The sequence below is a fragment of the Prunus persica genome, chromosome G8 (assembly GCF_000346465.2).
Source record: "Prunus persica cultivar Lovell chromosome G8, Prunus_persica_NCBIv2, whole genome shotgun sequence".
Classification (NCBI taxonomy): Eukaryota; Viridiplantae; Streptophyta; class Magnoliopsida; order Rosales; family Rosaceae; genus Prunus; species Prunus persica.
Window position 1 is genome coordinate 15054291 of NC_034016.1, and position 27337 is coordinate 15081627.

Consider the following 27337-nt stretch of genomic DNA (forward strand, 5'->3'; position numbering starts at 1 on the left):
TTTCATCCTCTAAAAATGGCGTCACGTGTCATCTCAATCTTCTAAATCTATCTATAAAACCAGAGGTTCAGCTCATACCTCTCACACCAGATCTTCTCTATCTTTTCATTTCTCAGTTTTTAGATTTCATACTCCACTCTCAATATCAGACATGAGGAGAGGCAAGAACAAGAAATTAAAGAAAGAAGGCGTAGACGAGCTGAAAAAAAAAAAGGGTGCAGCAAGAAGAAGATGAACAAGTTGCCATAACTGTGGGTTTGCTCAATCTAGAAAGCCAAAACCGCCGTCGTGGTTCACAAGTCGGCTTTGGCCCTAACGTGGACAGACATAGGCATTCTCGGGGTAAGAATCTTTTGGAAGATTACTTTATCCCAAATTTTGTGTACTCTAATGTTAATTTTCGAGGACGATATAGAATGCAACCCCATTTGTTCAATAAAGTCATGCATGATGTTTGTAATTACGATGCATACTTTGTTTAGAGGTGTAATGCTGCTGGAGTATTGGGGCTTCTTCTGGAGCAAAAGCTTATAGCTGTTATATAAATTCTAGCATATGATTCATCTACTGATCAGATGAATGAGATTGCTATAATGGGAAAGTCCACTATTCTAGAGAACTTGGCCAAATTTTGTGATGCATGCCAAATCAGCCTGATCTAATTTCAAAAAAGTGGAATTTGTAAGTGTCCTCAATTCAGAATCCCACTTTGAGTTTTAAATAATAAAAAATCTGCAATGTTAAATTAACTATAATTGTTGTTGGTATTCTAATGGTACCAACTTCAAATATCTCCTCTAAATAAGTAAATTAATATCAACATCGCATTTAATTACTTTCTTGTGGTGTTGCGGTTACAATTATATGAGGGTAATATAAATAAGAATAGTATGACATGAATTATCACATCTTTAGAATGAAAATATGCAGTTTATGGAAGAAAAAAAAAAAGCCCAACCTTATAGAAGAAAAATGAAACATGCAATCACTATCCATCCATTAGCACATAAAAAGTGTAGAGAAAGGTACTTTTAAGGTTCAAATAGCAGAAACGGTAGTGGTACATTCCATCATTAACATCTGAATAAACTCTGTGGCCCATCATTCATACCAAATATGAACAATCCCATTTGCCCAGTTGCATCTCTACTATGAACAAAGCCATCGGCACAGACTTTTATCGACGGATCTTTTTAGCAACTGAGCTATCTAGAGTATCCATTGCCATTGGTATCAACTGAAAAAACAAATACTTTGGATCTAAATAATTAAGTTATGATACACTACGAATGGCACCTTAATTGCACAATTGAATGGATTGAAGATATTGGCGAAAACTAATATATTAAAGGGGATCCAATTAAACTCAATTTACAGCCAAAGTAGACATTAAGGGTAGCTTAGTGCGGTGTAAGACACTGATCCGTGATTCATCTATACAAAAAATTTAGCGATCCAGCAACATGCATCATGCTCAAGCGATCCAGGAGCATGTATTGGTCCAAATGGACCATTAAACTACAAAGCCCATACCTCCTTGACATGATCTCATATCTAAAGATGGGTTATAGGGAAGAAACAGCAGAAGCAAACAAGTAGACAACCAAGAAAATTCTAGGGAAATAGGAGGATTTTAGGGGGAGGGGGCTAATCAGATGTGGAGGAGATCTGGGCATACACCTGGAAAATGATGAGAAGAAGGGCAAACCAAAACAAACAGAAAAAAGAGAAAGAAAAGCCACACCAAAGGGTGGCAGAGAAGCCACACAAGAGGTGGCGGAGGTGCCCCCGAAGGGAGGAGGCACAGCCACCAGCTGCTCAAAAAAAGACGGTGGGGAAGAAGAGAAGTTCTAGAAAGAAAGGGGAGCCCCTCTCTCTAAAGCTCTCTCGGATTAACTTCATCTATTGATGGATGATAACTCTTCTTCTTGCTCATCTGATTAGCCAACTCACGTATCTTGTTTGGCCTCCAATTCTCATGTTTTGGTTCTTTAGGAGTTCTTCAAAATACTGGAAGGAAAATTGCGATTGTGGCTACTGCGTGTATTTTGAAATTCAGTTGTTTTCAAATACGCAAATAAAGATAAACACATGTAAATAGGAGTCTGTTATCATCTATACAACTGTGTAATCTATAAATATTTGTAATCTGTAAATGTTTATAAATACAGACTCTCCGTCAAAGTCAAAGTGATGGATCATTCAGCCAAACCTACTTTCCTGTGTGAATTAAAGTTTTTACAAATTTATAATTAGTTGTTGCGCTTATACGAGTTTAGGCTGTAGGAGACTATCAAATACAATTCTATTGGACTCATTGTTCTAGAGTCGTAAACCCAATTGAATATATTTTATAAAAAGAAAAAGTCACATCTGATTTCATAAGTGTACCCACTACGGCTGGGCTTGGTTTGGTAACCGAACCGAATGGCCTTTACTGAGTACTGACTGATGGCGGTCGGAAGGTACCAAATGGGAATCGCCGCCGACGGACAGCTATTCTGTAGAACACCAACAGCAGGAAGAAGAATATCATATATAAATCTTGGCAGGCCTTGGTCTGGCCAACCCAAAAGTCATATCAATATACTTAGGAGAGAATGTGTGTACTTGGTTATTTTATTTGTTAAAGGATACTACTTGCTCATTTCTTATATAACAAAACTCCAAATGCATGAATTAGCAACTGGCATTTTGCGGAAGACCTAAAAAAGATCAAATCTATGCCAAGGGAAACACTAATAGAGAAGAAAAATGCGTTGCGTCATGGAGAAGGGCATAAAGTTTACTGTGTATAGCAAATGTCAGAATTATGAACTTGGCAACCTAAGTTTGATTGGCATTGCAATATTACATAAACATTTGTATAGATCCCTAAAATAAAGCAATGTAAAGTGTTAAGGGTCAGCTTAAATCTGCATTGAACCCTCCGAATCGCCGTTCCGTTCGAATTAATCTTCCCCTTCTTCCCTCTCTCTAGGGACAGCTCCAAAGTGCTTTACCAAAATGTCAACAACCAAAGGCACCAAGTCCTTGCAAGGGACACTCTTTTTATAAACATCTCCCAAATGTGAGTCACTTCCTATCCTCCCTCCCAAGAAAACATCAGCCCCTTCACAAGGCTTCCCATTCTCATCCCTTGCCATGCATCCCATGAAACCAATATCCGCCACTTGCACCTGCGCGCAGGTGTTTGGGCACCCGGTCCAATGCATCCTCACCGGTCGGGTCACTGCCACGTGTCTCTCCACCTCCTCTGTCACCTTCAAGGCCCTGGCCTTGGTCTCAATGATGGCTTGTCCACAGAACTGGTTGCCAGTGCAGGCCACCAATCCTCTCATGAGAATTGAAGGTTCAGGTGAAAATCTGTTTTTCAGAAGAGGCTCTTTAAGCAATGCTTCAAGTTTTGAGTTCTCAACATTTGGGATTATTATGTTTTGCTCCACAGTGAGCCGGAGTTCCCCTGTGCCATACTTGTCAGCTACGTGAGCTAGCTCATCCATGTCATCTGCTTGGAGCCGGCCGACTGGAATGTGAAGTCCCACGTAGCTTAGACCTTCTTGTTTTTGTGGATGGACACCTACGTAGTCTCTCCTTTCCCATTGCTTCTGAACCAGGTCTTCAGAAGATGCTCTCTCCAGCTCTTGAAAAGGCATCCTTTTTGCAACCTCTGCCCTGAATCCTTCTATGCCCTGCATTCATATAATTTTCAACAAAATGTCAGGCAAATACCATCAAGAAGTTAACAATTCAATGCTCATTCAAATAATGTAGAACATGTTTTAAATGGTGGTGAAATTTTTTAGAAGCATTTCTCCTTAAGAAGATTGAAACATGACATAATAAATTCAGTAATAACTTTGAAGATCACACATATTACGGCATATTGAAACTAGATCTATATAGTTGGGACAATGGTTACTTACTAGTTCATCAATCAACCACATCATTCTCGTCTTCTGTCGGTTCCCTCTGGTGCCAAGGTCTCTATAGGCCTCTAGCACTGCTTTGCAAAGTGGGATCACATCATCTGCGGAGACCCAGGCATCAAGAGGAACTGCCTCTGCACACCGTTTAGGACTAAAGAAGCCTCCCACAAGCAAATTGAATCCAAATCTTCCGTCCTTTGTTGCAGGCATGTAAGCGAGATCGTTGATGTGGGGATGCTCAAAAAGATCATGAGATCCCACCACACACACATTCCACTTTCTTGGCCTGCTCAGATGAAAACTAAACTTAAGAATCCAAGCAACTCATTCCATTCATGCTTTGACCCAAAAAAAATTCCATTCATGCTTAATTTTAGTAAAGTATTTCTCCTATCTGAACTAACCAAATAATGAAACAGTGCTCCATGTTCAGCCGCTTAAACCATGACTTTATGAAATTAAACCCCTAATTATGTACAAATAACAGAAAAGTACATTCAACATATGGGGAAGGGAGCTAAAACACTTACAAGTTTGTGACAGTAGGATTGCCAAGTGAATTGGCAGTGATATATTGGGACAGCAAGTTTGTGTAAGGTCGTGTATCAACAATCTCTTCGGGGTCGATTCCGGCGAGAGGATTTCCAACTGGGTTTCTCACATTGTCCATGCCACTCTGCAGACTTGTCAAGCCAACCTTAGCGAGACCTTTTAGAATTTCTGGCACATCAGGCAGTACCACTCCCCGGATTTGCCAATTTTGCCTGGTTGTAACATCCGCACAACCATCCTCACCATATTTTCTTATCACGCTCGCTAGATATTTTGTTTGTGCACTTGTTGTAACTCCATTTGGTAGCTTCAGTCTCATCATAAATCTACCATCTGATCATCATCACCACCAGTATTAATTAACCAATAAGAACATACTGAAAAAGTAAGATGCTTGTTGCATTTAAGATAAAAATGCCAATATAGAAAGAAAAGTCAAACAATCCAACAGGCTATGCTGTCGGACTGTTAATTCGGAAAATTAGTTAAATTCCTGTTCAAATGTCTAATCTTTATTGATAATCTGAAAAGATAAAATGTCTAGAATATCTAACAAGAAAACATTACCCTATGTAAGAATATTCGAAATATGTGCAAAATTTAACAAAGCAAACAAGTATAGATCAAATTAACTCACAATGATTCTTTCTCCTGTGGAAAAGGCCAAGCCACTTGAGCCTGCCATCAATATCATCCTTACTATCCTTAGACTTCTCAAGCTCCTCAAAAGAAGTCTTGGCAAGCTCTTCAATCCCATTTTCCATGAAAAGCTTCATGGGTTCCTTCTGAATCTTCACCTTCTCCTGAACATTAATCCCTCCTCTAAACTTCTCTTTCAAAACCCAATACCCATCTCTCTCCTCCACTCTAGGCTCCAACCTGGCAGCCTCCACATTCTTGGAAACCGGCGCCAGGGGGGTGGTGGCGGCTGCTAGCCTCGTCTGCTTGCAGCAGGGGAGAGCTGAAGACAGGGGAGGAGAAAGAAACTGAACAGATAGTGATGATGACATGGCTGGTCAGAGTATGCTGCTGGTGCGGATGATTGCAAAGAGCTCCAAATTTTGATGGCGTTGTTGAAGTAGGAATTGAAAGAGAGAAGAGGGCTTGCATTTTTGTAGGTGAGCTTAGCGGTGAGGACCTTAGGAGGAGGGAGACGTTCATTTTTGGTTGTGACGGAGGGGCTTTTGGCTTTTGGCTTTTGGCTGGAGCCAAGGGTCGTCGTATTTTGTCTTGGAGAGGAAATGGGGGGACTGGTGACGGTTATATTGTATATACCATTGTATATCCCTTTCCTCCAAAGTTTTTATTTGTTGTTTGCCTTTGTTTTTTCATGCATTTGGGTTACGGTGGCCCCTGTCCACCATGTGCCACGTTTCGGAGATGTGTTTTGTAGACAAGTTGTCCAACTTGATTTTTTATATATTTTTTCAAAAAATAGAAAATAAGACTACAAGCGATAGTTAAACTATAAGGGATACAATTCTCCATCATCCCGATCTCTCTTTTATTAGCCAAAAAATAAAAAAAACTATAATAATTAAATTTCATTTATTTATAATCAGATTGACAGAATTGAAACATTTGATCTAATTTGTTAACATCTGCAAACAGAGTTACTAAAATCGAAAAAATAAAATTTCGGTCATCAAAATTAAATTTGATCCCACTGTAGTGATAAAAAAATGTAATTATCCCTATATTTCAGCTCTTTTAACTCAGTTTTTCGCTGACCACAGACTTGAACTTGATGTTCTGGTTTTTTACTAGACTGTTTTGTTTTTCACCTCGTTTAAGTTATTGAACTGTCGGCCCAGCCCATCAAAGACTCAGTCCCAAAAACCTACTCTCTCTCTCTCTCCCAAAAGCATACTCTTGCTACTCTTTCTTCAACTGCTGTTGTTCAGAGCAGCGAAGCCATGTCAACGATCAAGGAGATCCTTACCCGACGACCCGTGATGGCGACGATCCGGGTCACAGTCCCGGCCGGCGCGGCCAGACCCAGCCAGCAACTGAGCCCTGCTTTGGGTCAATACAGGCTGAACATGATGGCCTTCTGCAAGGACTTCAACGCCCGGACCCAGAAATTCAAACCCGACACGCCCATGGCGGTCACCATCACCGCTTTCAAAGACAACACCTTCGAGTTCACGGTAAAGTCACCGTCTGTCAGCTGGTACCTGAAGAAGGCCACCGGCGTCGAGTCCGGCAGCAGCCGACCCGGACACGTGGTCGCTTCTAAGCTGTCGGTGAGGCACGTGTATGAGATCGCCAAGGTGAAGCAATCTGACCCGTATTGCCAGTACATGCCCCTGGAGTCCATTTGTAAGTCTGTTATTGGAACGGCTAATTCTATGGGGATTAAGATTGTTAAGGATTTGGATTGATTTGGGGGGAAATGTCACATTTTGAAACCCTAGATTTTTTTTTGGGTCGAATAAACCCTTAAGTTTGTTCCTCATTTCGAGAAAAAGATTGGATTTTTGTTTGGTTTGAGAGGTTTTGCTTCTCACTTGTACTCTGTTGTAATTGAATAGCTTTTCAATTTGAATGAGAAATGAAGATGGCTTCACTAGCCTTGTTTTGTTTATGACTTATCTTATTAGTTGGTACTTTATTACAAGACATAGCTGAAGTTGATTTGTTGAAAAGTTCCATATAGCATTTACTCTGCAATTGTAATGCACCTTGATCTTGCATAATTGGGTTTATTTTTTCTCTCTCTGTTTCTTTATGTCATTCTGAATAAGGTTCTGTCCTGATTGAATAGATTTATGAATTTGACCAAGTTGGAAAGTGGTTTCCCAGAATGAATTCAGGATTAGCTCTTTGACTGCTACTTTGAGTTGATGAGGTGGGATTAGGCTCTTGAGCTCTTAACTGATATGGAAACAGATGGAATCAGATTGAAATTTTATTACATTGATTCATTATTAGAGGTTGGTGTTCAGGAAAATGGATTGAGTTCAAATTATGAAATAATGGAGGAGAACAAATGGATTGTAAAATTGATTAGATCAAACATTTGAGCTTTTAATGAGAGTTGGAACTTAGAGGATTTTACTAATTTGGGTTTTCTCGGGGGGCGCCCAGCAGATACAAGAAGGTTTACAACTAGAGGGTTGGGTTGGGGAAGAGGAATTCCAGGTCTTCTTGTCAATGATCGTTAAGAAGGGCATGTTCATGACGCCTTTGGCTGATGAATGAGGTGGATTAGTCATGATTACATTTCCTTTGCATCAACATTTGATTACATTTTGGAAATAATGGAGGTGAACAAATGGGTTGGTGGTTCTAGTTCTTATAAGTGTCTTAGATTGTATGTATGACAATGACAAAATTTGATTTGATGAAGCATTTGAGCTTTTAATAAGAGTTGGAACGTGGAGGATTTTACTAGTTGGGCTTTCCTGAGGAGGGTGTCACCAAGGATACAAGAAGATTTATAGCCAGAGGGTTGGGGAAGGGGAGTTCCAGGTCTTCTTGTCCATGATCGTTTCATCTGTGCATTAAATTTTTCCATGAACAAGAAGGGCATGTCCATGACACCTTCGGGCTGATGAATGAAATTATTAGTCATGGTTACTCGTCTGTTGCATCAACATTTGATGTTCATGTTCTGATCATGGATTTTGTGTGCAAACAAAAGTTGGTAGTGAATTGAAACGCCATGGTTGAAAGTATAGAGTTGAAAAAGGTTTATGGACCTCATCAGTCATCACCTCAATACCTCATACAGGCTGTTATGGGGGCCATTTGTTTCTGCAGATGATACAAAATGGAATATTTACTCACTATTCAGGAAGTTGTTGCTTCTGCGTCTGTCTTAAGGAACAGAATGGTTAGAACTTGTCAAGCCAACCTCAGCAAGACCTTTTAGAATTTCCGGCACATCCGGCAGTACCACTCCCGGCAGAAGGCCACACCAAAAGGGAAAACAGAGTTTAATTGCAACACTAAAACGCCTGAAGCTCAATCGTACATGTGTTGCATGGAAAATACTATAAATCAATATGTCAAGTGTTTTGTTAAATTTTTAACATTATCTTCTTCTTCTAAGTCGCCCCTACTAAAAGAAATTTCTGGCTTCAGCATCAAAGACAATTATTTGGCTAATTGGGGTACCAATTCATCGAAGAGTTTTTAAAATTTTTATCAATAAGACCAGTTTATAATTTTTATTCGAACATCATCCACGTCATATTATGGTCACATTTATACGATGGATATATATATAAATGAGAATGATATGATTGTTAACATAGTTTAGGATGAAGATAAGCCGCTGTGATTTCTTTTGGAGCACCAATAAATTGAGCTACAGATTTCTCATAACTGGAAATGCTTTGCAAATATGGGCTTACTTCTGCAAAAGAAAAAAATGCTTTAAAAATTTATATATATATATATATATATTTATTTAATTAGATGGAGTTAAGATATTGGGGGAAACTAATAGCATATAATCATTGGTAGTACAATGCATCAACAACACTTCAATGTCCGATTCTGTAGTAGATTGTCCCATTCAGTTCCAAATAATTCTTCTCCAGTAATATTTTCTTCAACTCTATCATACATCAATATGCAATCTCAATTTTCATCGTGAAATTAGTTTTTTCTACGATAAATAATGTGTGCAGTGACATAATTTAGTTTTCTTTGTTTTCCAAGGTATTGCAAACATGTTTGAGCTCCCACACTGGAACACTACAGTTCCTTGGAGGTCTTTTTAAGACTTACTCTTGGAAATAGAATAGTTTATATTGGCTATGCAAGTGGCCCAATTGAGTGGCTTGTGGGTATGGCCTTTGGTTAAATGCCTAATTAGTTGGGTAAATTGTTAATTAATATATTTAATTAATCAAAACATGGGGCTCTTGGGCTCTGTGATTTAAATTTAAACCTATTAGTTAATTAATTAAATTGGGTTAAAGAGTTTATATAGTGATAATAATTTTAAAAAAAACAACATAAATGTACGTACGTATTTTTAATGTTTCATACATGTAATTTTTATAAAAATTTGAGTAAGACACACAAAATTCACGTATTATACAAATAATTCTCACATGTTATGGAATAAGAATAACATATGTTATAAAAATTACTAGAGTGGAAGATTAATATCTACTTTGGATATGTTGAAACTAGCAAATTAATATTTATACGGTACAAACTAATGCAACTAGGAGGGTACTTTTGGATTTTTTATTTTTTATTTCTTTTAATGAAATAGTATAGCCGTGCGGCTATACTAAGATTTTTTGAAAAAACAACTTTTGACACGTGGCGCTAAAGAGAGGGTTCTCAGTTTTTTTTTTTAAAAAGAAAGGTGCAGCCCAACGGCTATACTCCGTGTTTTAAATTTTTTTTAAAATTGACCTTGTGTTGACACGTGGCGCCAAATGGATGGGGTTCAACTTTTTTTATGTTTAAAAATAATATAGCCGCACGGCTAAACAGTATAGCCGCGCGGCTATACTATTTAACACGTGGCCGCTCTGCAGCTGCTCTGTTTTTCACAAGGACATAGTATAGCCGGGCGACTATACTCGATTTTAATCTTTAAAAAAAAAAAATAGAATAGCCGGCCGGCTGCACGTTTTAAAAAAAATTAAAAAGTAAAATGTCTTTAATAAATAGTTTAGACGAGCGGTAACTAATAAATTAAAACCTATTAGTTAATTTATTAAATTGGGTTAAAGATTTTATATAGTGATAATAATTTTAAAAAAATAACATATATATACACATAAATGTACGTACGTATTTTTCAATAATACATTCGTGCTCTATACACGTCTCATGTTTTTTGAAAAGCAAACATACAATAGTGGTATTGTATATATACGTACATTTTTTAATGTTTCATACACGTAATTTTTACAAAAATTTGAGTAAGACACACAAAATTCACGTATTATACAAATAATTCTCAAATGTTATTGAATAAGAATAACATATGTTAGAACAATTATTATAGTGGAAGACTAATATCTACTTTGGATATGTTGAAACTAGCAAATTAATATTTATAAGGTAAAAACGAATGCAACTAGGAGGGTCCTTTTCGCTTTTTTATTTTATTTTTTATTAGTATAGCCGTGCGGCTATACTACGATTTTTCGAAAAAATAACGTTTGACAATTAGTTTTAATTTATTAGTTACCGCTCGTCTATACTATTTATTAAAGACATTTTATTTTTTAAGTTTTTCTAGAAAGTACAGCCGGCCGGCTATACTAGTTTTTTTATTTTTTTTTAAAAAAAGAAGATTAATTAAATTGGGTTAAAGATTTTATATATTGATTTTAAAAAAAAAAACATATATGTACACATAAATGTACGTACGTATTTTTCAATAATACATTCGTGCTCTATACACGTCTCACGTTTTTTGAAAAGCAAGCATACAATAGTGGTATTGTACATGTAAGTACGTATTTTTAATGTTTCATACACGTAATTTTTACCAAATTTTGAGTGAGACACAAAATTCACGTATTATACAAATAATTCTCACATGTTATTGAATAAGAATAACATGTGAGAATTATAAAGTTAGAGTCCAGAATTGCTTATTAAGTGTACAAAAATAATCAATTTAATCAATTGTCCAAACTAATCAGTTTGAACTCTTCAGATGATTTTTTGTCTAGCCCTACAAGAGTCACTAAGGCATCTTCCCTCTAAATCCAATTTTAAAGGAAAACTGTAAGGATCAATTGTACATGAACAATACAATTACGCATTTACCCATTCTAACTTATAGCGAACCCTCGTTTTAGGTAAATATTTCATATTTTTCCACAGGTTAAGGTCTTTGCAGCCCTTCAGTCCTAATAATGGGTCGAGTATGAAGGTTAGAAATTGAGTATGGGGACACATTTGGAGAAATTTCCGTGTATGGTGTTTGAAGTAGGGCGGGAATGGTATTCTAATTCCCAACTCGAACCCGCCCTATTTAAAATATATATTATTTATTTTTCATATGAATATTTTGTTAAGCCCCTCCTTCTAACTACTCTCACCAAATATCATATTCCTCATATCATATTATATACTGAATTAAATAATACATACAAAAATGTAAGTCTAGAACAAAACTTTTGTATTGTATGTTTAGTTTCTAACCTTTTTTTTTTTTTCCTCATTCATAAATTGTTTTTTATTGGTATTTTTGTAGTAGGGTGGGACGGGATGGGGGGATTCGTTCCCCAACGAAGGCAAAAATGGAAAATTCCCAATTTGAATATTACGAAATAGAGGTGAGGATAGGGGAAGAAAGCTTAATGAGAATGGAAATGACATACACATTCCCGATTCGCCCCATTGCCATTCTAACCCTCACTTTATAACACTTTCTGGTTAACAAACGGGCACTAGGCCCAAGCATAATGCCACATGTTCCCTTTATTTCAACGGTGCATACAATTTACTTAATTATGAGCTAATAACATTAAGTCGTTTGTGTTAATTCTTTTGTTGAATTTTTTAACATTATTATTTCTAGCTTTATCTTTGAAGACAATTACAATTCATCATCGTCATAGCTTTTTTTTTTTGGTTAATTGGGTGACCAATTCATCGAAAAGCCTTTATATTATCTAGATCACAAAGAACAGTTTATAATTTTTACTTCACGGGATGTTATCATAGTCACATTTATGCGAGGGCTATATATAAACGAGAATGATATATGATTGTTAACATATCTTTAGGATGAAGGTTATGACTTGTTTTAGAGCACCAATAAATTGAGTTATGATGTTTTTTATTTTTTTGGTTCTAAGGAGCCGAAGCTCAGAAACAAAACTACATAAACAAACTTCTAGGTCTAACAACCCCACTCAAATCTTACAGTAAGTACAAATACATCAAAAACAAATGTAGGTATTGGGGAAAACTAATGACACATAACCATTCAATAATACTAGATGCACCAACTCCCGCAGCCCCAGCTCCGGCCACCCTCTGGCTTCTCTAAAATGCTTTGCCCTCACACTCACAAAAATCTCAGATAATCTCATCGCCTTTACCATGGCTGAACTGAGCACAACAAGAACCTTTCTGGTGACAATTGTATTCTCCAAGGACTCAATCTGGTAATGTTCAGATTTTGATCGTCAGCTCCTTCCCAGCCTTCACTCATGGATCAGCCGTGGCTCACCAGAGCCAGCTCCTCTAAACCCACATCCTTAACACAGCTCCTTCCCAACCTTCACTCATGGATCAGCCGTGGCTCACCAGAGCCAGCTCCTCTAAACCCACATAACACACCACGACCGCTTGCTGTATAAACTAAATTATAACAACCCCATTCCAAACAACATTCATTTCACTTGTTTATATAATTTTCTCATTTCACTTTGTTAATTAATCTCTCTTTGTTGCAACCCAATCTAACCTGACAAATCTTATTGCAATTCATTTTTCATCTCGAAAATGAAAAAAAAAAAAAAAAAAAGTATATTTCAAAGCATAACTACAAACTTAGGATTTTGAAATATCTCCATAATAAGATTTCTCGACAGACAATTCATCATACTCGTGTCATTCTCGTATCAAGAAACATTATATTAACCTAACAAAGATATTATTAAGTATCTCCAAAGGTCAAATTCAAATTCCAACTTCCAGAACGATCATATAGCATCAAGATACGTTATGTATCCTCCAAAAGATTCAAAAATAACTATGGTTCTATGCATCTATAAGATTGCCTTTTACAATTTCTCTCCATTGTAAACCAGTTTTTTGGGTTTTAAAAAAATAACTGTTTTCAGTACTTGAAACCGGAAACTGTTTTTCTTTGAATGAAATATTTACCCACCACCAACTGTTAATGAACTAAGAGCAAAATTAAAAAATTAAAAACCTTCAATTTCCTTGATTAACTCCACTAGGGAAGATTAGAATCTCCCACCAAATAGGTTAAAATCTGAACAACAACTCGTTTTTTTCCTTCACCTGGTGTAAAGGGTCCACAATTAGCTGCACAAATGTGCTCGCCATCAATAATCTATGTCACCTTCCCTAAAGATCTTGCAGTTCACTGACTCCTGTAACAATCGGCGCACACAAAAGGGCATAACAAATTGCCCAAATGAGATCACGTCGATATCTCCCAACAAATATTATCAATAGAGAACTGCTAAAATCAGTATATCCATTCTTAAAGTTGACATAATGTTATATTTTTCGCGCTAAACAAGTATGACTTCAAACTTTGCACATGGGTTGCTTTCAACATGTCTTCTAAAATCAGCATCCCCATTAAATCTGAAGGTATATAAGGCTTGCCTCTGTGTCATGCCAACAGGATATATTCTATATATTTTAAAATCGTCTCCTCCTCTTATGCTTTCAGGTCTTTCCTGTTTCCAAATCGGCACATGTTTCTGAGACTTGAATTTTGTGAGCACCAGAGACTCAAAAGCTCCAAGAGTCAGATTGCCAGACCTGCCCAGAACAATTACAAATAAGATTTTTCTCCAATTTTGGGAACAGAAAAAAATTAGGGGACTTCTCGACACTCTGTGGTGACAAAAGTACTTATTTTATCTTTAACCATGCTGTCTAAAGTACATGCAATAAAGCAACAGAAAGCTAAAATAAAAGGTAGTTAATGATGCGCCTCCCCTGCGCCAACTTTAGAGCAATGACACAACTAGTTTTCACTTTCTCTTTCCCTCATGTTCTGGATATATCAAAACAAGTTGGCCGGTAATCTTTCAGCCTGAGTTAAGAATGGTGAGGTTACCCCAGTATTGCAGTAAGAGGTGGGGTGGTGACTGATACTAGGGAAATGAAGTTACCTTAAGAAAATAGATTCCATCTCGAACCTCCCTCTTTCTCTTACATATAAGTGATAGACAACTGCTGAGCCTCTGGTGCACTTGCAAGGTCGACTTTTGGACCCTTGGCTCATTTCTTCTTTCTCGCGAATCATCGTTGCCAGGTGAATGCAAAGACGGCATGATGAATGTACTGCTGCCATGTCCACAAGGGCCTTGAAGGAATCAGATGGACCCTCATATTTCCACCTAACCATTAAAAAATCTCATATAAACTTCATAAAGAAACAAAATTGAGAATATTTAGAAGAAAAAGAGAGAAAACAACTAATGATCATAATAATGACCATTATGCTGTTCTTTACACGTAAAACCAAAGGATTTGGAAGATAACCTTTTCAACTAGATAAGAAAAAGAATTTGACCTTAATGACTGATTATATGCTTCAGGATTATCTGCAAGGTATTTCATTCTCTTGGCAACTGGTTCAACATCGTTTATCTCCTTAATATGTAAAACTGCACCAGGAGCAGGAGCAAAATCTTCAATATTCGGAGCTCCAACCACCACAGGTATAGACCCTGAAAGAAAGATGTCAGCATGCAATCTCAGCATCATTCCCGAACTTGAGTATGCAGATGAGAATTTTGCTTTTGGCAGCTGAAATGCAATATTCCTCCTTATGCATGAAAATATTCCTTATACTGAATGTGAGAATGGAACCCACGAAATTTTACAGACGTTAGAGGCAACACATCGCAAAATCAAAGATGAAGGCACACACTAATAGTCTTCCATCTATATTGAAATCTCTCAAATTTGTTTATAAAATATTACCAAGATTCACGCAAAATCAAGCAACGGTTCTCTGAATTTTTTCCTCCATAAAAAGTTTCCCATATTACAGGTTGAAACTACAAAATCAACGAGAGAGAGAGAGAGAGTAGTTTCATACCAGCAACAAGAGATTGGAAGTATTTCTCAGTAACATAATCCTCCTCGTTGGAATTCTCAAAGGCCAAACTAAATTTATAGCGCTTCAGAGTTTCAACTTTGTCCACTGCTAGATTTATTTATAAAAATAAGAAAAAACAAATTATTCACCATGCGTAAATGTTAACAAGAAGAAGATATAATACCAACAGATCATATATATCTTATCATGTTAAAGAAACCAAAACATAGTATATCAGTTTATCCCCCAAAAGATCCTACTCTGCAGATGTTGTACACATGCATGCAAGTATATTCTAATCCTTCAAGCAAGACCATTCCCCGTTCGCTGTTGCCACACACCCAACAAAATCAAAGATTGATTCAATAGATTTTTCACAGCATCTTCATAGAGCCAACCACATGTATATACCGTAAAGAACAAAATCTATAAACTCTTTGTGTACCCAAAAAGGTTTTAACCATTTTTTTAGTGAAGATGCAAATGACATCTCCACAAAAGATTGTGATACTTATCTTCTCTTCTCTTTTACTGCATTTCATTCAATGTGCCAACAATTTAGCCAATATATGGAAATCAAGTCCAACGTGATTGCAAAATTAGAACTACTGAACATAATCAGAAAAAATAACAACACTGTCCAAGCACATGCAGCGGGTTTAAGGGACACCAGTATCAATATAGGTCTGACTTATCACATTATAGCAACATTAACTGATCGGTAAGGTGCCTACCCATTAGATCAAGAAATTTTTCTTAGAAAGTCCAACTTAAAATATATATCTCCTTATGGTGAGGGAAAATAATTTATAAGCAAATAAATAGCCATGGAGAAAGGAAAAAAATATTATCAGGGTGGCTGTTAATCTATTTCAGACCAAACAACCAAGCATTGGGTAAGATTAGACCTCCCCTCAAAACACAATAAATTGTATTATCTACAAGCTAGTATGAAGCCAATGCAGAATATTTTCAACCATAAACAAAACAAGGCCACAACAATTGAACCACAGTTAGTCGCAAACTTCGTATGACGTGCCAAGCAAGCATGACAACTTATGAAAGCATGCAAGAAAAGGAAGTTAGAATCCAGATTCTAATGATTTAACATGGAAGGAAACGAGCAAAAACACAATATTATTACTTTACAAATCATCAGTGAAATGTCCACACCTTTTCCATCACGGTTTCTGTGGCAACCACCATAAGAATCTATCTTGATCTTAGCACTTTCAAGTGCTTCAAGGGCTTGCAAGCGGAAGTTGCGGGCACCACAGTTGGAAATAAATGCAGCTGCAAGGGCAGTCTCAGTCTTTGGCTGGACAGGTGCCATGATGTTGTACTCAGCCCAAGAAAAATATCCAACTGGAACATCCGATGAGAGACTGGTTGTCATAATAATATTATATCCCCTCCTAGTACACAGAAAAAAAAGAAGTATAAACTATTACTTATACAAACAAGTTTTACAAGAAATAGCGTTCCCATTCTGAGAGTTCCAGACCCCGCCCCACTAAACAGCAGGAATGTGATTTAGAAATGACTACGTAATTCCAATTGGCTACATACAATTACCCACCAGCACACTTCAGCTTATAGTTAATAGACATAATTACAAGTAATACTATACAGTATGCAGCACAACATCATCATCATGTAGGTTATGCTCATGGCCTAAAACAGCTGCACGGCCAAAAATGCCAAAGAATGAGAAGTATGTTAAAAGTATTCCCTGCTACTTCCTTTTTCTTTTTTTGAGGAATCCTTTTTCTTATCCTAAATGATTGTTTAATCAGGAAAAGAAGATGCAGAAGTAAATTCATGTTTAAAAAAATATTTAAAAACTAACGAAAGTAATTTGGAGAAAGCATGGCAATCATGAACACCTTGTTTCTTTCAGGATGATTGGACAATTAGACTATTGACATATGAGACATTTCCACCAATGGTTAATGTTATATAGACAAAACAATATATTTCAGCATTTCAAATTTGAGGGTACATTTTGCCAGAAAACAAGCCTTAAAAAATCTTGAAAGCATTGAAGGAAGATTTGTTTAATATGTTGTACAAGATTTACAATTCATGTGAGAATGGGATTACATGTTAGAGAAGAAAAGAAAAATTCTTCTAAAAATGCAATAAGGCCATATTTGTTTGTGCTTACCCACCGTCGTGCATAAGCAAGATTGTTCTCTGCATAGTATTGAGCTGATTCCATGGATCGGAGAACACTGGCTGTCCCAGTTTGGTGAGCTAAGCCAAAAGCAGCATCAGGTTTTTGGCTGGGATTGAATCCAAACTGGCATCCCACAGAACAAGATTTCCATTCCTATACAGAAGTGAACCAAAAGCAATTGGGTCGGTTATATCCCAAAACTCCATGTTGAAGTCCCAAGAACGAAGACTCAATTCATTATACTGAAATGTTAACAATAACAGAGAGGCCCATTTCAATACAAATACTAAGTCTTCTTTTAAGGATTATTTCCGGAACCCAAAGGAGAATTAGAACTATCAATGTCACATACAAATACCTCATTTTTATGATACTGTCACAATTTGTCAACTGCTGTAAGTCGCGTCAACTTTTCTCTCTCTCAAGCACTGCCAATTCCAAATCTTTCTTGTTCATTTTACCCAACAAGATTTTTTAAGATGGAGATCAAACCCAAAAAAAAAAAAACTAAAATGGCCTAGGTCCTCCACTGCTAGACGACATTCAACCATGATAAGAACTAGGCAAGACTAACATAATGCAGTCAAAAACGAATATCGAACTTCACATCCTGATTTCAGTGTCAAGGATCGATAGCTCAAGTTATAAGAACTAGGCAAGACTAACATAATGCAGTCCAGAAGCAAATATCAAACTTCATATCCTGCTTAGAGTGACAAGGATCAATAACTTAAGCCGTGTAAGGTCTTGCAATAATTCATACTCGTACTGTTTTGCTCACTCATGTCATGAAAATTGTAATGTTGTATAATTGACATTACAGAAGAAGATGTCATCATTCTCAAAATCACACCACTGCCCCACTTTCAACAACTAAGCCCCAATTAAGGATGCCACTTAATCAACCAGAAAAACCATATTAAGAGATAACTACTTCAGCCATTGTTACTCAGAAATAATAACACAATTACACACCATATTAAAATATAACGACTAATAAAAACTGCACATACCTTCTCATCACCAGAAACCAAAATGGGTTCTTTCTCAAAATCCCTGGAATACTCTGCAGCATCCTCTCTCTCCAACCACTCCTCGCAACTCAGCAAGCCCAAATCATCACTCTCCACCGCCAGTTCATGAATCAACGGAGCCGGGGAGAACAAGTCGGCCCACGAATCGACTAAAGCTGTGTTCTTTGCGATGTCAAGCTTACCCAAGAAGGCGATCTCTGCTATGACCACAAGGGCCACAAAGAAAGGCATCAGATTGGACCATTTTCTCTTGGGCGCCGTTGAAATCCCACCAGAGACTGGTAAGCCTTCTTGGGTCGTCGCTGTTCTCGAGCCTCTTTGAGTCGAAAACACGCCCATCAAACAAAATCAATCACTCTGTTTTCTGGGTCGTCCTGTCTTTCCCGAGAAAGAGAAAGAAAGGTCGAGAAAATGAAGGAAGCAGCTTGTAATTGGGGCTCTGTCTGGTGTTCAGCAAAGGAACATAATTGGGGTTTGGTGGGGTCTTTGATGGAAAAGAAGAAATGGGTTTAATCAAATGATTTTCATGGGTGAGGGGAGAAGGGAGAGGTTGATTTTTCTTTAGTTGCAAGTCAACTACAAGATTGAAGAGTGGGATGGGATATGAAGAATATTCAATTTGTTTTTGTTTTGGAGGTGAAGCAATGAAAGCATTTGTTTTGTTTGTTCGACAAAAGATGGAAACACTGTAAGGACACCGGCCCAACAATTCAAACTAGCCATGTCCGCGATTTGATTTTTTCCCGTACCCATTTTGTTGGAAAGTAAACATCCCATTGCCAATAAAAAGAAATGTAATTCTAGATCGGATTTATTTATATAAATCCGATTTGATCTATTTGGAAACCGCTTAAACCGAATCAAAGCACTTCTATTAATTCTTTTTATTGGTATTTTTTTTTAATTGAATATCATCATTTAATATTACGTTTCATCTTGTTAATATCAGTTAGTTGATATAAAAAAACTAAATGGAGATTGCAAATGACCCACTACTATAGTAGTTTGGAGTAATTACTCTCTCAGTCAAAGTTCTGAATTTGAGTCCTAGCATTCGTGTAGTGTGTATGAGTTTAGCATACTATCACTCATCTCACTAAGAAAGGCCCTCAAAAGAATAAAAAGAATATTTTAAAAAAAAACTAAATAGAGATTTACACATGCATTTAGGTTTGTATGCAATTACCACCTAAAAAAAAAAGTTTACAATTAGCCGCCTTGACTTTGCTCCATGTAGCAATGTGGCTTATGTTAACTGATGATGTAAATAATGTGGGTCATGCATTTTTGTGGACGTGGAAGCCATGTAAGCAACGTGTGGACAAAACGTAATTTTTTGTTTAAAAAATGTTTAATAGTAGCAAGTGACTTGTTGCTGAAAGAGCATTTACCGCAAACACACATGCATAACTTGAAGAATAATCACATCTGCCTTGGACTTTATAGTTTTACTTTATTTTACCATCTCTAGCATAAGCATATCTCGAGTATCCTGACATATTTCCCCGGATGGGATTATTAAAGTGCTCCTAGGATTAAGAATATATGGGTCCAGATTATAGTTACTCTTTCTTTAACATTTTGTTTTTAATCAATGATCCAAATAGAAAATACTTGACTTGCAAACTATCTTTTCCTATAGCTTGGTAACCCTATTTTCAAAAACTCAAACTCAAGAACTAAAAAAACACCCCAATTATTAAAAACAAAAAATATCTATTTTTTCAATTTGTTTCTAACAACCCACAAATTCTCAAAATTTTAAGATTTGAAAATAGTTTTGAAGTTGCATACTCAACAACTTTTTGAATCTTAAAAATAGATTTAAAAACTCCTTGTTTTTAAGAAAAAAACAAAGTTTTTGCGTTCCCTATTTGAATAGGATACCAAACGCCCCCTTAGTTACTTAGCTAATCCACAAGTTACAATAACAGGATTAGGCCTTCTACATGATAAAGGAGTGGTAGAACAGGGTTAGGTACCCATCAGATTTAAGAAACTCTTGGAAACGTGCTGGAAAGATTAGGAAAACTTGTCATAAAATTAAATAAAGAAATACGGGGATTATAAAAAAAATAAAAAATAAAAAATAAAATAAAAAGGGACAATTCGCTGACACAAATTGGAAATTCTGTAATTACAGCAAGTGTGTCATATACTCAAACTCAATCAGATCAGACAAACGAAGACAATATAAAATTCTAAAATCTCACTGAGGTGATAGATCATTGGTCTAATGGAAATTTATTAGAATTTAATAACATAATAAATTTGTAATTTCATAACAATGGAATTCCATGAATGTGGAAGAGGACATGATTGACATCTCAGGTCAGCCCCATGAAATCCAGACATCTGCCATACAGCCCAAAATTGTACTACGCATCTTCTATATCAATTAGAAGTTGTTCTACTTGAAATGCAGTAAATACAAAAATAAAAACGGTGAAAAGGAACAGCAAATGACCAGATAGACCTATGTAATCGATGTGTATTCATCAACTAAATCTACTCCATAAATCCTATATCTACCAATCCTAAAAGATGAAGAGCATATCGCTGAACAGATATAATTTCTTCCCTGTGAACTTTTGCCCAAAGTCCAACGGTAGCATTACCCCGAACACCATTCACAACAAGAATAGCTACTGATAGAATAGAATCAGCCTTTGCATTTGGCATTTTCAAATAGGAGAAAATGGAAAGTATAACCATATCTCCATCCTTTCGATGTATCGATACTGCTTACCTGTCAGACTTCAGTACTAAGTTGTATCTCAGCTTCCTCCTAAGAAATAGCGAAGATTATGCCCTTGTTCAGAGAGAACATTATGGGCCATAGAAACCTCTTTTGTATCAAAATTTCCTGATGGCACAATCTGATAAGGCACATGAGGAAATTAATAAAAAATGAGAACCCTAACAATTAAGACTGAATAATAATCACAGGATCTTATGTGGGATAAGTAAAGCAAGATCAATATGCAGAATTTATTCCAAATATTGTTTTTTTTTTCTTTCCGTTTTTGTGTTTATTGTAGACATTACTTGATCATTGCTGGAAGCATCAGCTGCAACTCTTTTAAGCCTTTTTGGTTTGGATGCATTGCTTAGCTTCCCTCCATGGTCTTCATCCACGAAGTTCTGACCAGATACTTCTGTGAGAAGACAATGATCAAAACCCCAAAAAGAAAAATGAAGCACATGAATTATTAAAGCATATGATAGAATTCTCAATACGCAGTGGCCAGTTCACACACATTAAAGTTAAACAATGATGCTATGTGATGTCAACAGAGCTCACAATCACCATCTAGCGAAAGGGTGGGTAAAGTTCAGAAAATATATTTTACATGTTCGTATTTGTGACGTGTGGACGTGTGCTTCAGCAAATGTAAAAGTAGCTACTAATTTACTCAAGAAAAAAACCAAAATTTCAGAAAAATTTGTATATTTATAATGCAAGTATGTGTAGGCATAAATGTATATGTAAGCGCAAAATGACCAGAAGCCATATACCATGAGGCTTATTAATCTGGGGAACGTGGACAGATCAATTAATTTTAGTCAAACTACTACCAGTGCACAGATATAGCAATTAATTTTAGTATCCTGGAGAACAAAACACATTTATTTGCACGATTCTGTATCTTTATTAACGTGCATTCACATTGTGTAGCCGTGCATATGGGGGGGCGTGACAGGGAAGGAAATTTGGAAGGGAAAAAAATCTGAAAGAGCATATCAATTATTAGGAGATGAAAGGAAAGAATTTTCCTAAATAAGCAAAGTGAGTCAGAGTACCTGTAATACTGCCAACCAAATCCTGATGACATACAAGGTTCTGCTCTGAACTTCTTGCTGATGCATGTAACTTTTTTAAAGTCAGCGTCTTAGGAGATGAAACAGTGCAGCTTTTGCCTGCAAGAGTAGAATGACATCTGCATGGACTTCTCATAGTAACATGAGAATTAGCTGTGCTTTCCATCAAACTTTCATTCCTTCGAAGGTTGATCTTCTGCAAGCAGCCATCTTGAACAACCATGAACTGCGAATAACCCAAGAAAATAATGAACGAGATGACCAAAATGGGCCATTACCAACATGCTCACACACAACCAAAAGAGATATAGCAGATTTGACTCTGACCTGGTCAGAAGAATTCTGAGTCTTGAATGAGACCTCTTGCAATGAACGTGTCCCTCGAGCATTCTTTTGTTGATGCCAGTCACGCAAACGCATGGAATGGTACAATTCATTAACAAATGATGTTTCCAAAGAATCAAGATACAAATTGTGCTTTTCATTTGTCCACTCTGTGGATGCACCCTGCAATGGAACATCATCGATGTCAAAGTCTAAACATATATAAAAAAAGACAGGTCTCTTAGAAGGTATAAGACTAAAACCTGCATTCGGGAATTATATATTCCAGATTATTGAGAGAAAAAGAATATTAGATATAATGGTCTCAGTAAAAAGCTACAGATTTATTGTTGTTACACTTCAACATGAAACCAAATTCCTAAACTAGAACGTGCATAAATGAGGAACTAAGATAGGGAGAATCATTACAACCCTCAAGTCCAGGGGACCAGGGACCTCTACAAAACCCTAATACGAAAGGAATTTGACCACCAATGCTTTATAAATCAAGGAAATAGTCTACTTCCTAAACATAAAACACTCAAAGATCTCAGCCCTTAATTTGATGAGAGTAAAATCCATGACACAATCAACTCAATCAAGTTGTGGATATAGATTATCATGAGCATGTCATCTCTCACACTAAAAATAAATTGATCATTGATTGTTCGTCTTCTACAAAACCTTCTGCCATATACCCCTTAATTCAAATCGTTTTATCCTCTTTGGAAAAATATATTAACTTACATGTAACAAAAATTAATTACTGCACTGACCTTCACCATATTCTGAGAGGTCATCTTCTTGTAATGGTCAACATCATTCTTCCGTTGAGAATGTCTAATATATATCACAATTTACTTTTCAATAGTTTTACATTGATCTCTAAAGGATTTAGACACCAGTATAAAATGTATTATGCTATCTGGTGCACAGATATCTACTAGTTAATTGGGAATCTTGTTGAGATAAAGTGGATTTCATTCTTCAGAATGCTTCGATCATCTCAGAAGGATCATCTATTCTACAGGATTATCTAAGCAGCCTTTCAGAACATCAAAAATGATAATTAAATGTCTCTGTTTCTTGATAAAGCAATAACAAGAAAAGAGCACGCTCCCAATATTTATTGGCGTTCTCTAAACTATTCTCGAAAAATATTATTTGAGAACATAACCAAAGAAACAGGCACTAAAGATCTAATTGAATGGATTGAAAAATAAAATTCTCAACCTTTTGTTTCTTGTTCTCTAGACTGTTCTTCAAATACGTCACCTTTCCCTAAAGATCTAATTGAATCGATAAGGAGTAAAGTTCTCAAACCTTTTGTTTTTTACAATTCATGTACCACCCAAAAAATCAAAGTTAGCCACCTCCTTATCCATTTAACCGTATTTCCCGAAACTGCACAGAGAGAGGGGTCGTGATGTTCTCTTAGGCATTATGCTGCACTAGAAGCCGCTGCCTGGTCCCAGATTCTTGATTTCAGCTGGTCACCTTTTGCATGAATCACAATTCTTTCCAACTAGTCACATTCTGCGTTAATCTAAAGGAAAACTTTATTTTGAATACTATAAGAAGTTGTCTCCAACACCTCTGACCACCATGAAAAGAAGCACCTGTAACACATGCCATTTCATTTCTAGGAAAAGATAGGTTGAGTCCTATTATACATGACAGTGGCTTTTTATAACAAAGATTTCATAATAAGTTTTGTAAAACACAAAACTCCACTGCGTCAAACCAAAAGCAAAAGTTGAAAAAGGAAAAATGACCGGAAATAACATCCATATAAATTACCTATCAAGGAAAACAGAAAGCAAAAAAATGCTTCCATATCTCCAACTCCAACAAATTTAATTTCTTTTTTATTCTGGTCCTAAATAGGCAGCTGACTGTCACAGTTAAAGGAAGCATTCAAAATGTGACATCCAATCTTGATTCAATTCTCAACTCAAATTTCCTTGTATAAAATAGAAGCCTTAACGAAAGAGTTCAGAAAATTATCTTCATCACTATGAATCTAACTGCAGCTCAAAATAACTTGACACCAGCACCATAAAGGTCAAAGACATCAAAACAAAGAATTTAAAACAACAGGTATCACCAAAATTTCAGAAATAAAAATAAAAATGAGACCCTACATTTCCCAAATTTAATCACACAATATTGTTTCTATAGGAGAGATCTCATTCTTCTGTATATTTCATCTAAAACGCTTCTTGACAGTAAATAGACCGAAGATAAATACTTGAAAAAATACAAATTTATTCTAAAAAATGACATGCAAAACACAAAATGACAGTTCTAAATCAGAAAACAGCTCGCAAATGTCACAATCTGAATATCTACCTGAAAAAATTCATTAAAAAAAAAACTCAACCAATCAAACTTCAATAAATACACTATATCTCACCACATAGCAAAAGCAGCAATTATAACAAATAATCATACATAAATATTAACGCAAAAACAAAAAAGAAACAAATACATGTAGTCAATCAGAAGAAATAATAGCAAGAATGTGGAAGGAAACTGAAGAAAATGGAATCTACCAGTGTTGCATGCGAGCAACAAAGCAGGAGCTCCTCGGAAGCGTCAAGAGTAGTGAAGGAGAACGAAGACGACGACGAGGAGTTGGAGATGGTCCGAGTCAACTCGGGCCGGCGCTCGGGATCCGAATTTGGAAGCGGAATATTCTCCCGGATATTCTCTCCCATCACTGCTCTTCACCTCTCTGGTCGGACGGAATGCGAAACGGCCTCGTTTCTGAAAGCTCTCGGAAGAGAAAAGAGAGAGCAAAAGAAAAATGTGCTCCTAAAATTTAGCAGAAAAAGAAAAACCCTCTCGCTCTCACTCCGGGGAGGTCGTGAACAATGTGAGTAGAGAGAGAGAGAGAGAGAGAGAGAGAGGGAGAGAAGGGCTTTTTGTTGTGGTTGGGGCCAATAAAGGCTCCAGATGGCGTGCTCTTTACACGTGTTCTCTGCAATAGCAGGTGCCACGTCAGCCGGGAGATAATATCTTCAGCGAGATATTTGTTATTTTTTTGGTCAGAACAGCAACAGATATTTTTCTTTGCTCAAGAGCGTGTCCTCGTGTCGTACTCGGTACGTTCGGAACTTTGGGCATATTCGGTTGCAAGGGACTGTAGCTCTCACGTGCGGTGATTGAGAGATTATGTGCGGATTTTTTTTTCACGGTCGCATTCGCGGCGGAACGAGGTTAAAAATGCATTGGCGGAGCAGAATTTTAGTAGGGATTTTCATTGTCGCATGACATTGACGGGATAAAGTGATAAGTATTGTTCAGTTAAAATATAATATACGTCGTAAAATTTGAATTATGGATGAACACTTGTGATATAAATAGTATGTGCCCATTTTTTGTAGTCGGAGTTGTATCAGCAAATGGGATCATTGGATCAATCAGCAAATGGGATCATTGGATCAATATTTGAAGAAATTATAGAATGATATAGCTTTGTATGCATATTTCTTCTTTTTAAGGAATATTATCAATAAATATCTACTTATATTATAAATATGAACAAATTATATGACATAGCTATACTACATTATAACTGCTTAAAAATTTAGATAGAAACTTTCATATCATATAACTGGTATTATTTAGTTATGGTACATAACATGTTAAAAGTTAAGGTTAATAATATCATAGCCTTTGGAGTTCCATCTATTTGACATGTAAAACAGGTCCATTTTAATGAAGTTGAGTGATTGGGTTTGATTTGTCGCCTATATTGAGTGATTAAGGCTTGATTAGGGCTCAACTCACTTACTAAGGCTGCGATTTGATTCACTTGTTCAAGACCCTTGTGACATCTCAACTTCCCACAATGATAATTTTTGTTGCGACGAAGAATAACTAAAATGTTACGTGTCACAAAGTGTGAGAACTATAAAATTCAATAATTGTTATAAAATAACTGGGATATGTGCGAATATTGAGCTGCACGTAAAGTAGATGAGACACAGTATTTAACGAGGTTCGGCTATGCCTACGTCCCCGGAGAGCAGCAGTAGTAACTTTTCCACTATGTAAAATAATAGGGCTACAACTTTAGTGTTTACAATAAGTATGGCTCACTCAATTTTCTCTCTTGGAGAATTTCTCTCTTGCTCTCTTTCCTCTCAACTCACTCACCCTCTGTCTTCCTTCTCTTCCTTTCTTTCTTTCCTCACTCATTCTTCTCTTCATTTTGGTGTGTCTTACAAGTGAATGAGCAAGCCTATTTATAGGCAAAGTAAAAGGCTTCTAATGGAGACATAATGATTTCTCCCCCAACATTATAATTTCATCTTTTGACTAATCATCCCACTTCTAACACCATCATTTCTTCTTTTGACTACCATACTCAACACCATCATTTTTCTTCCATCATTTCTCTTTATGTGGGCTTCACCAATATTATTTACAACAATAATTGTATTCATGGATCAAAACGCCAACTTGGGAAAAAGTTGAAGTCATGAAGTCATGTAACATGTTTTTTGTTGACAATGTGACATCCTACATTACTATAATGAACTATGAAGAGAAGATTCAAACTTAATTGTAAGGGAGTGAACACGATACCTTGGTGAATTGACACGACCGATACATGATAACTGTGAAGTAAAATGGAAATCCCAAAATATATCCAATCCAGGTAGGACATATATGAGTGCTTTCTAAAAGTTTCCTTTATGTGAATGTGAAACACATGTGTTATGATATTTTTTTG

General features: G+C 36.4%; 4 protein-coding genes across 7 annotated transcripts; 1 reads left to right on the plus strand and 3 right to left on the minus strand.

Moving 5' to 3' along the window:
* Positions 2743 to 5732, minus strand: LOC18767486 (ferredoxin--nitrite reductase, chloroplastic). The gene is made up of 4 exons (XM_007201118.2): positions 5119 to 5732; positions 4460 to 4814; positions 3927 to 4215; positions 2743 to 3692 (listed from the first exon to the last, which is right to left on the minus strand). The coding sequence occupies exons 1-4, from the start codon at positions 5489 to 5491 to the stop codon at positions 2952 to 2954; spliced, it is 1758 nt and encodes a 585-aa protein (XP_007201180.1). The 5' UTR covers positions 5492 to 5732; the 3' UTR covers positions 2743 to 2951.
* LOC18767693 (54S ribosomal protein L19, mitochondrial) lies at positions 6299 to 7068 on the plus strand. The gene has a single exon (XM_007200372.2). The coding sequence runs from the start codon at positions 6398 to 6400 to the stop codon at positions 6863 to 6865; it is 468 nt and encodes a 155-aa protein (XP_007200434.1). The 5' UTR covers positions 6299 to 6397; the 3' UTR covers positions 6866 to 7068.
* On the minus strand, positions 13344 to 19131 carry LOC18766662 (glycoprotein 3-alpha-L-fucosyltransferase A). Of its 2 annotated transcripts, none has more exons than XM_020570493.1 (7): positions 18427 to 19131; positions 17406 to 17566; positions 16408 to 16649; positions 15235 to 15342; positions 14704 to 14860; positions 14300 to 14527; positions 13344 to 13943 (listed from the first exon to the last, which is right to left on the minus strand). In XM_020570493.1, exons 1-7 carry the CDS (start codon positions 18784 to 18786, stop codon positions 13688 to 13690), a joined length of 1512 nt encoding a protein of 503 aa, XP_020426082.1. In that variant the 5' UTR covers positions 18787 to 19131; the 3' UTR covers positions 13344 to 13687. The 2 variants fall into 2 exon arrangements, with proteins under 2 accessions (XP_020426082.1, XP_007200973.1); XM_007200911.2 differs by having other exon boundaries at positions 15235 to 15339; positions 18427 to 19130.
* Positions 20682 to 25759, minus strand: LOC18767778. 3 transcript variants are annotated; one of them, XM_020569651.1, is made up of 6 exons: positions 25149 to 25171; positions 23917 to 24212; positions 22597 to 22776; positions 22252 to 22495; positions 21496 to 21605; positions 20682 to 21326 (listed from the first exon to the last, which is right to left on the minus strand). In XM_020569651.1, exons 2-6 carry the CDS (start codon positions 23935 to 23937, stop codon positions 21225 to 21227), a joined length of 657 nt encoding a protein of 218 aa, XP_020425240.1. In that variant the 5' UTR covers positions 23938 to 24212; positions 25149 to 25171; the 3' UTR covers positions 20682 to 21224. The 3 variants fall into 3 exon arrangements, with proteins under 3 accessions (XP_020425240.1, XP_020425239.1, XP_020425238.1); XM_020569650.1 differs by lacking the exon at positions 23917 to 24212 and having other exon boundaries at positions 21496 to 21602; positions 25149 to 25759; XM_020569649.1 differs by lacking the exon at positions 23917 to 24212 and having other exon boundaries at positions 25149 to 25759.

What these genes read in the sequence shown, in the direction of transcription:
- LOC18766662 (XM_020570493.1), bottom strand. Translation starts at nt 18,786, where the DNA reads ATGGGCGTGTTTTCGACTCAAAGAGGCTCGAGAACAGCGACGACCCAA. An exon ending in AATCTTGCTTATGCACGACG is followed by an intron (nt 16,650 to 17,405) that starts GTGGGTAAGCAC and finishes TCTGTGTACTAG; the next exon opens with GAGGGGATATAATATTATTA. An exon ending in GCATATAATCAGTCATTAAG is followed by an intron (nt 14,528 to 14,703) that starts GTCAAATTCTTT and finishes TTTAATGGTTAG; the next exon opens with GTGGAAATATGAGGGTCCAT.
- LOC18767778 (XM_020569649.1), bottom strand. Translation starts at nt 25,313, where the DNA reads ATGGGAGAGAATATCCGGGAGAATATTCCGCTTCCAAATTCGGATCCC. An exon ending in GTTGCTCGCATGCAACACTG is followed by an intron (nt 22,777 to 25,148) that starts GTAGATTCCATT and finishes GTTCCATTGCAG; the next exon opens with GGTGCATCCACAGAGTGGAC. An exon ending in TTTGGTTGGCAGTATTACAG is followed by an intron (nt 21,606 to 22,251) that starts GTACTCTGACTC and finishes GTCTTCTCACAG; the next exon opens with AAGTATCTGGTCAGAACTTC.
- LOC18767693 (XM_007200372.2), top strand. Translation starts at nt 6,398, where the DNA reads ATGTCAACGATCAAGGAGATCCTTACCCGACGACCCGTGATGGCGACG.
- LOC18767486 (XM_007201118.2), bottom strand. Translation starts at nt 5,491, where the DNA reads ATGTCATCATCACTATCTGTTCAGTTTCTTTCTCCTCCCCTGTCTTCA. An exon ending in CCACAGGAGAAAGAATCATT is followed by an intron (nt 4,815 to 5,118) that starts GTGAGTTAATTT and finishes GATGATGATCAG; the next exon opens with ATGGTAGATTTATGATGAGA. An exon ending in AATCCTACTGTCACAAACTT is followed by an intron (nt 4,216 to 4,459) that starts GTAAGTGTTTTA and finishes TCATCTGAGCAG; the next exon opens with GCCAAGAAAGTGGAATGTGT.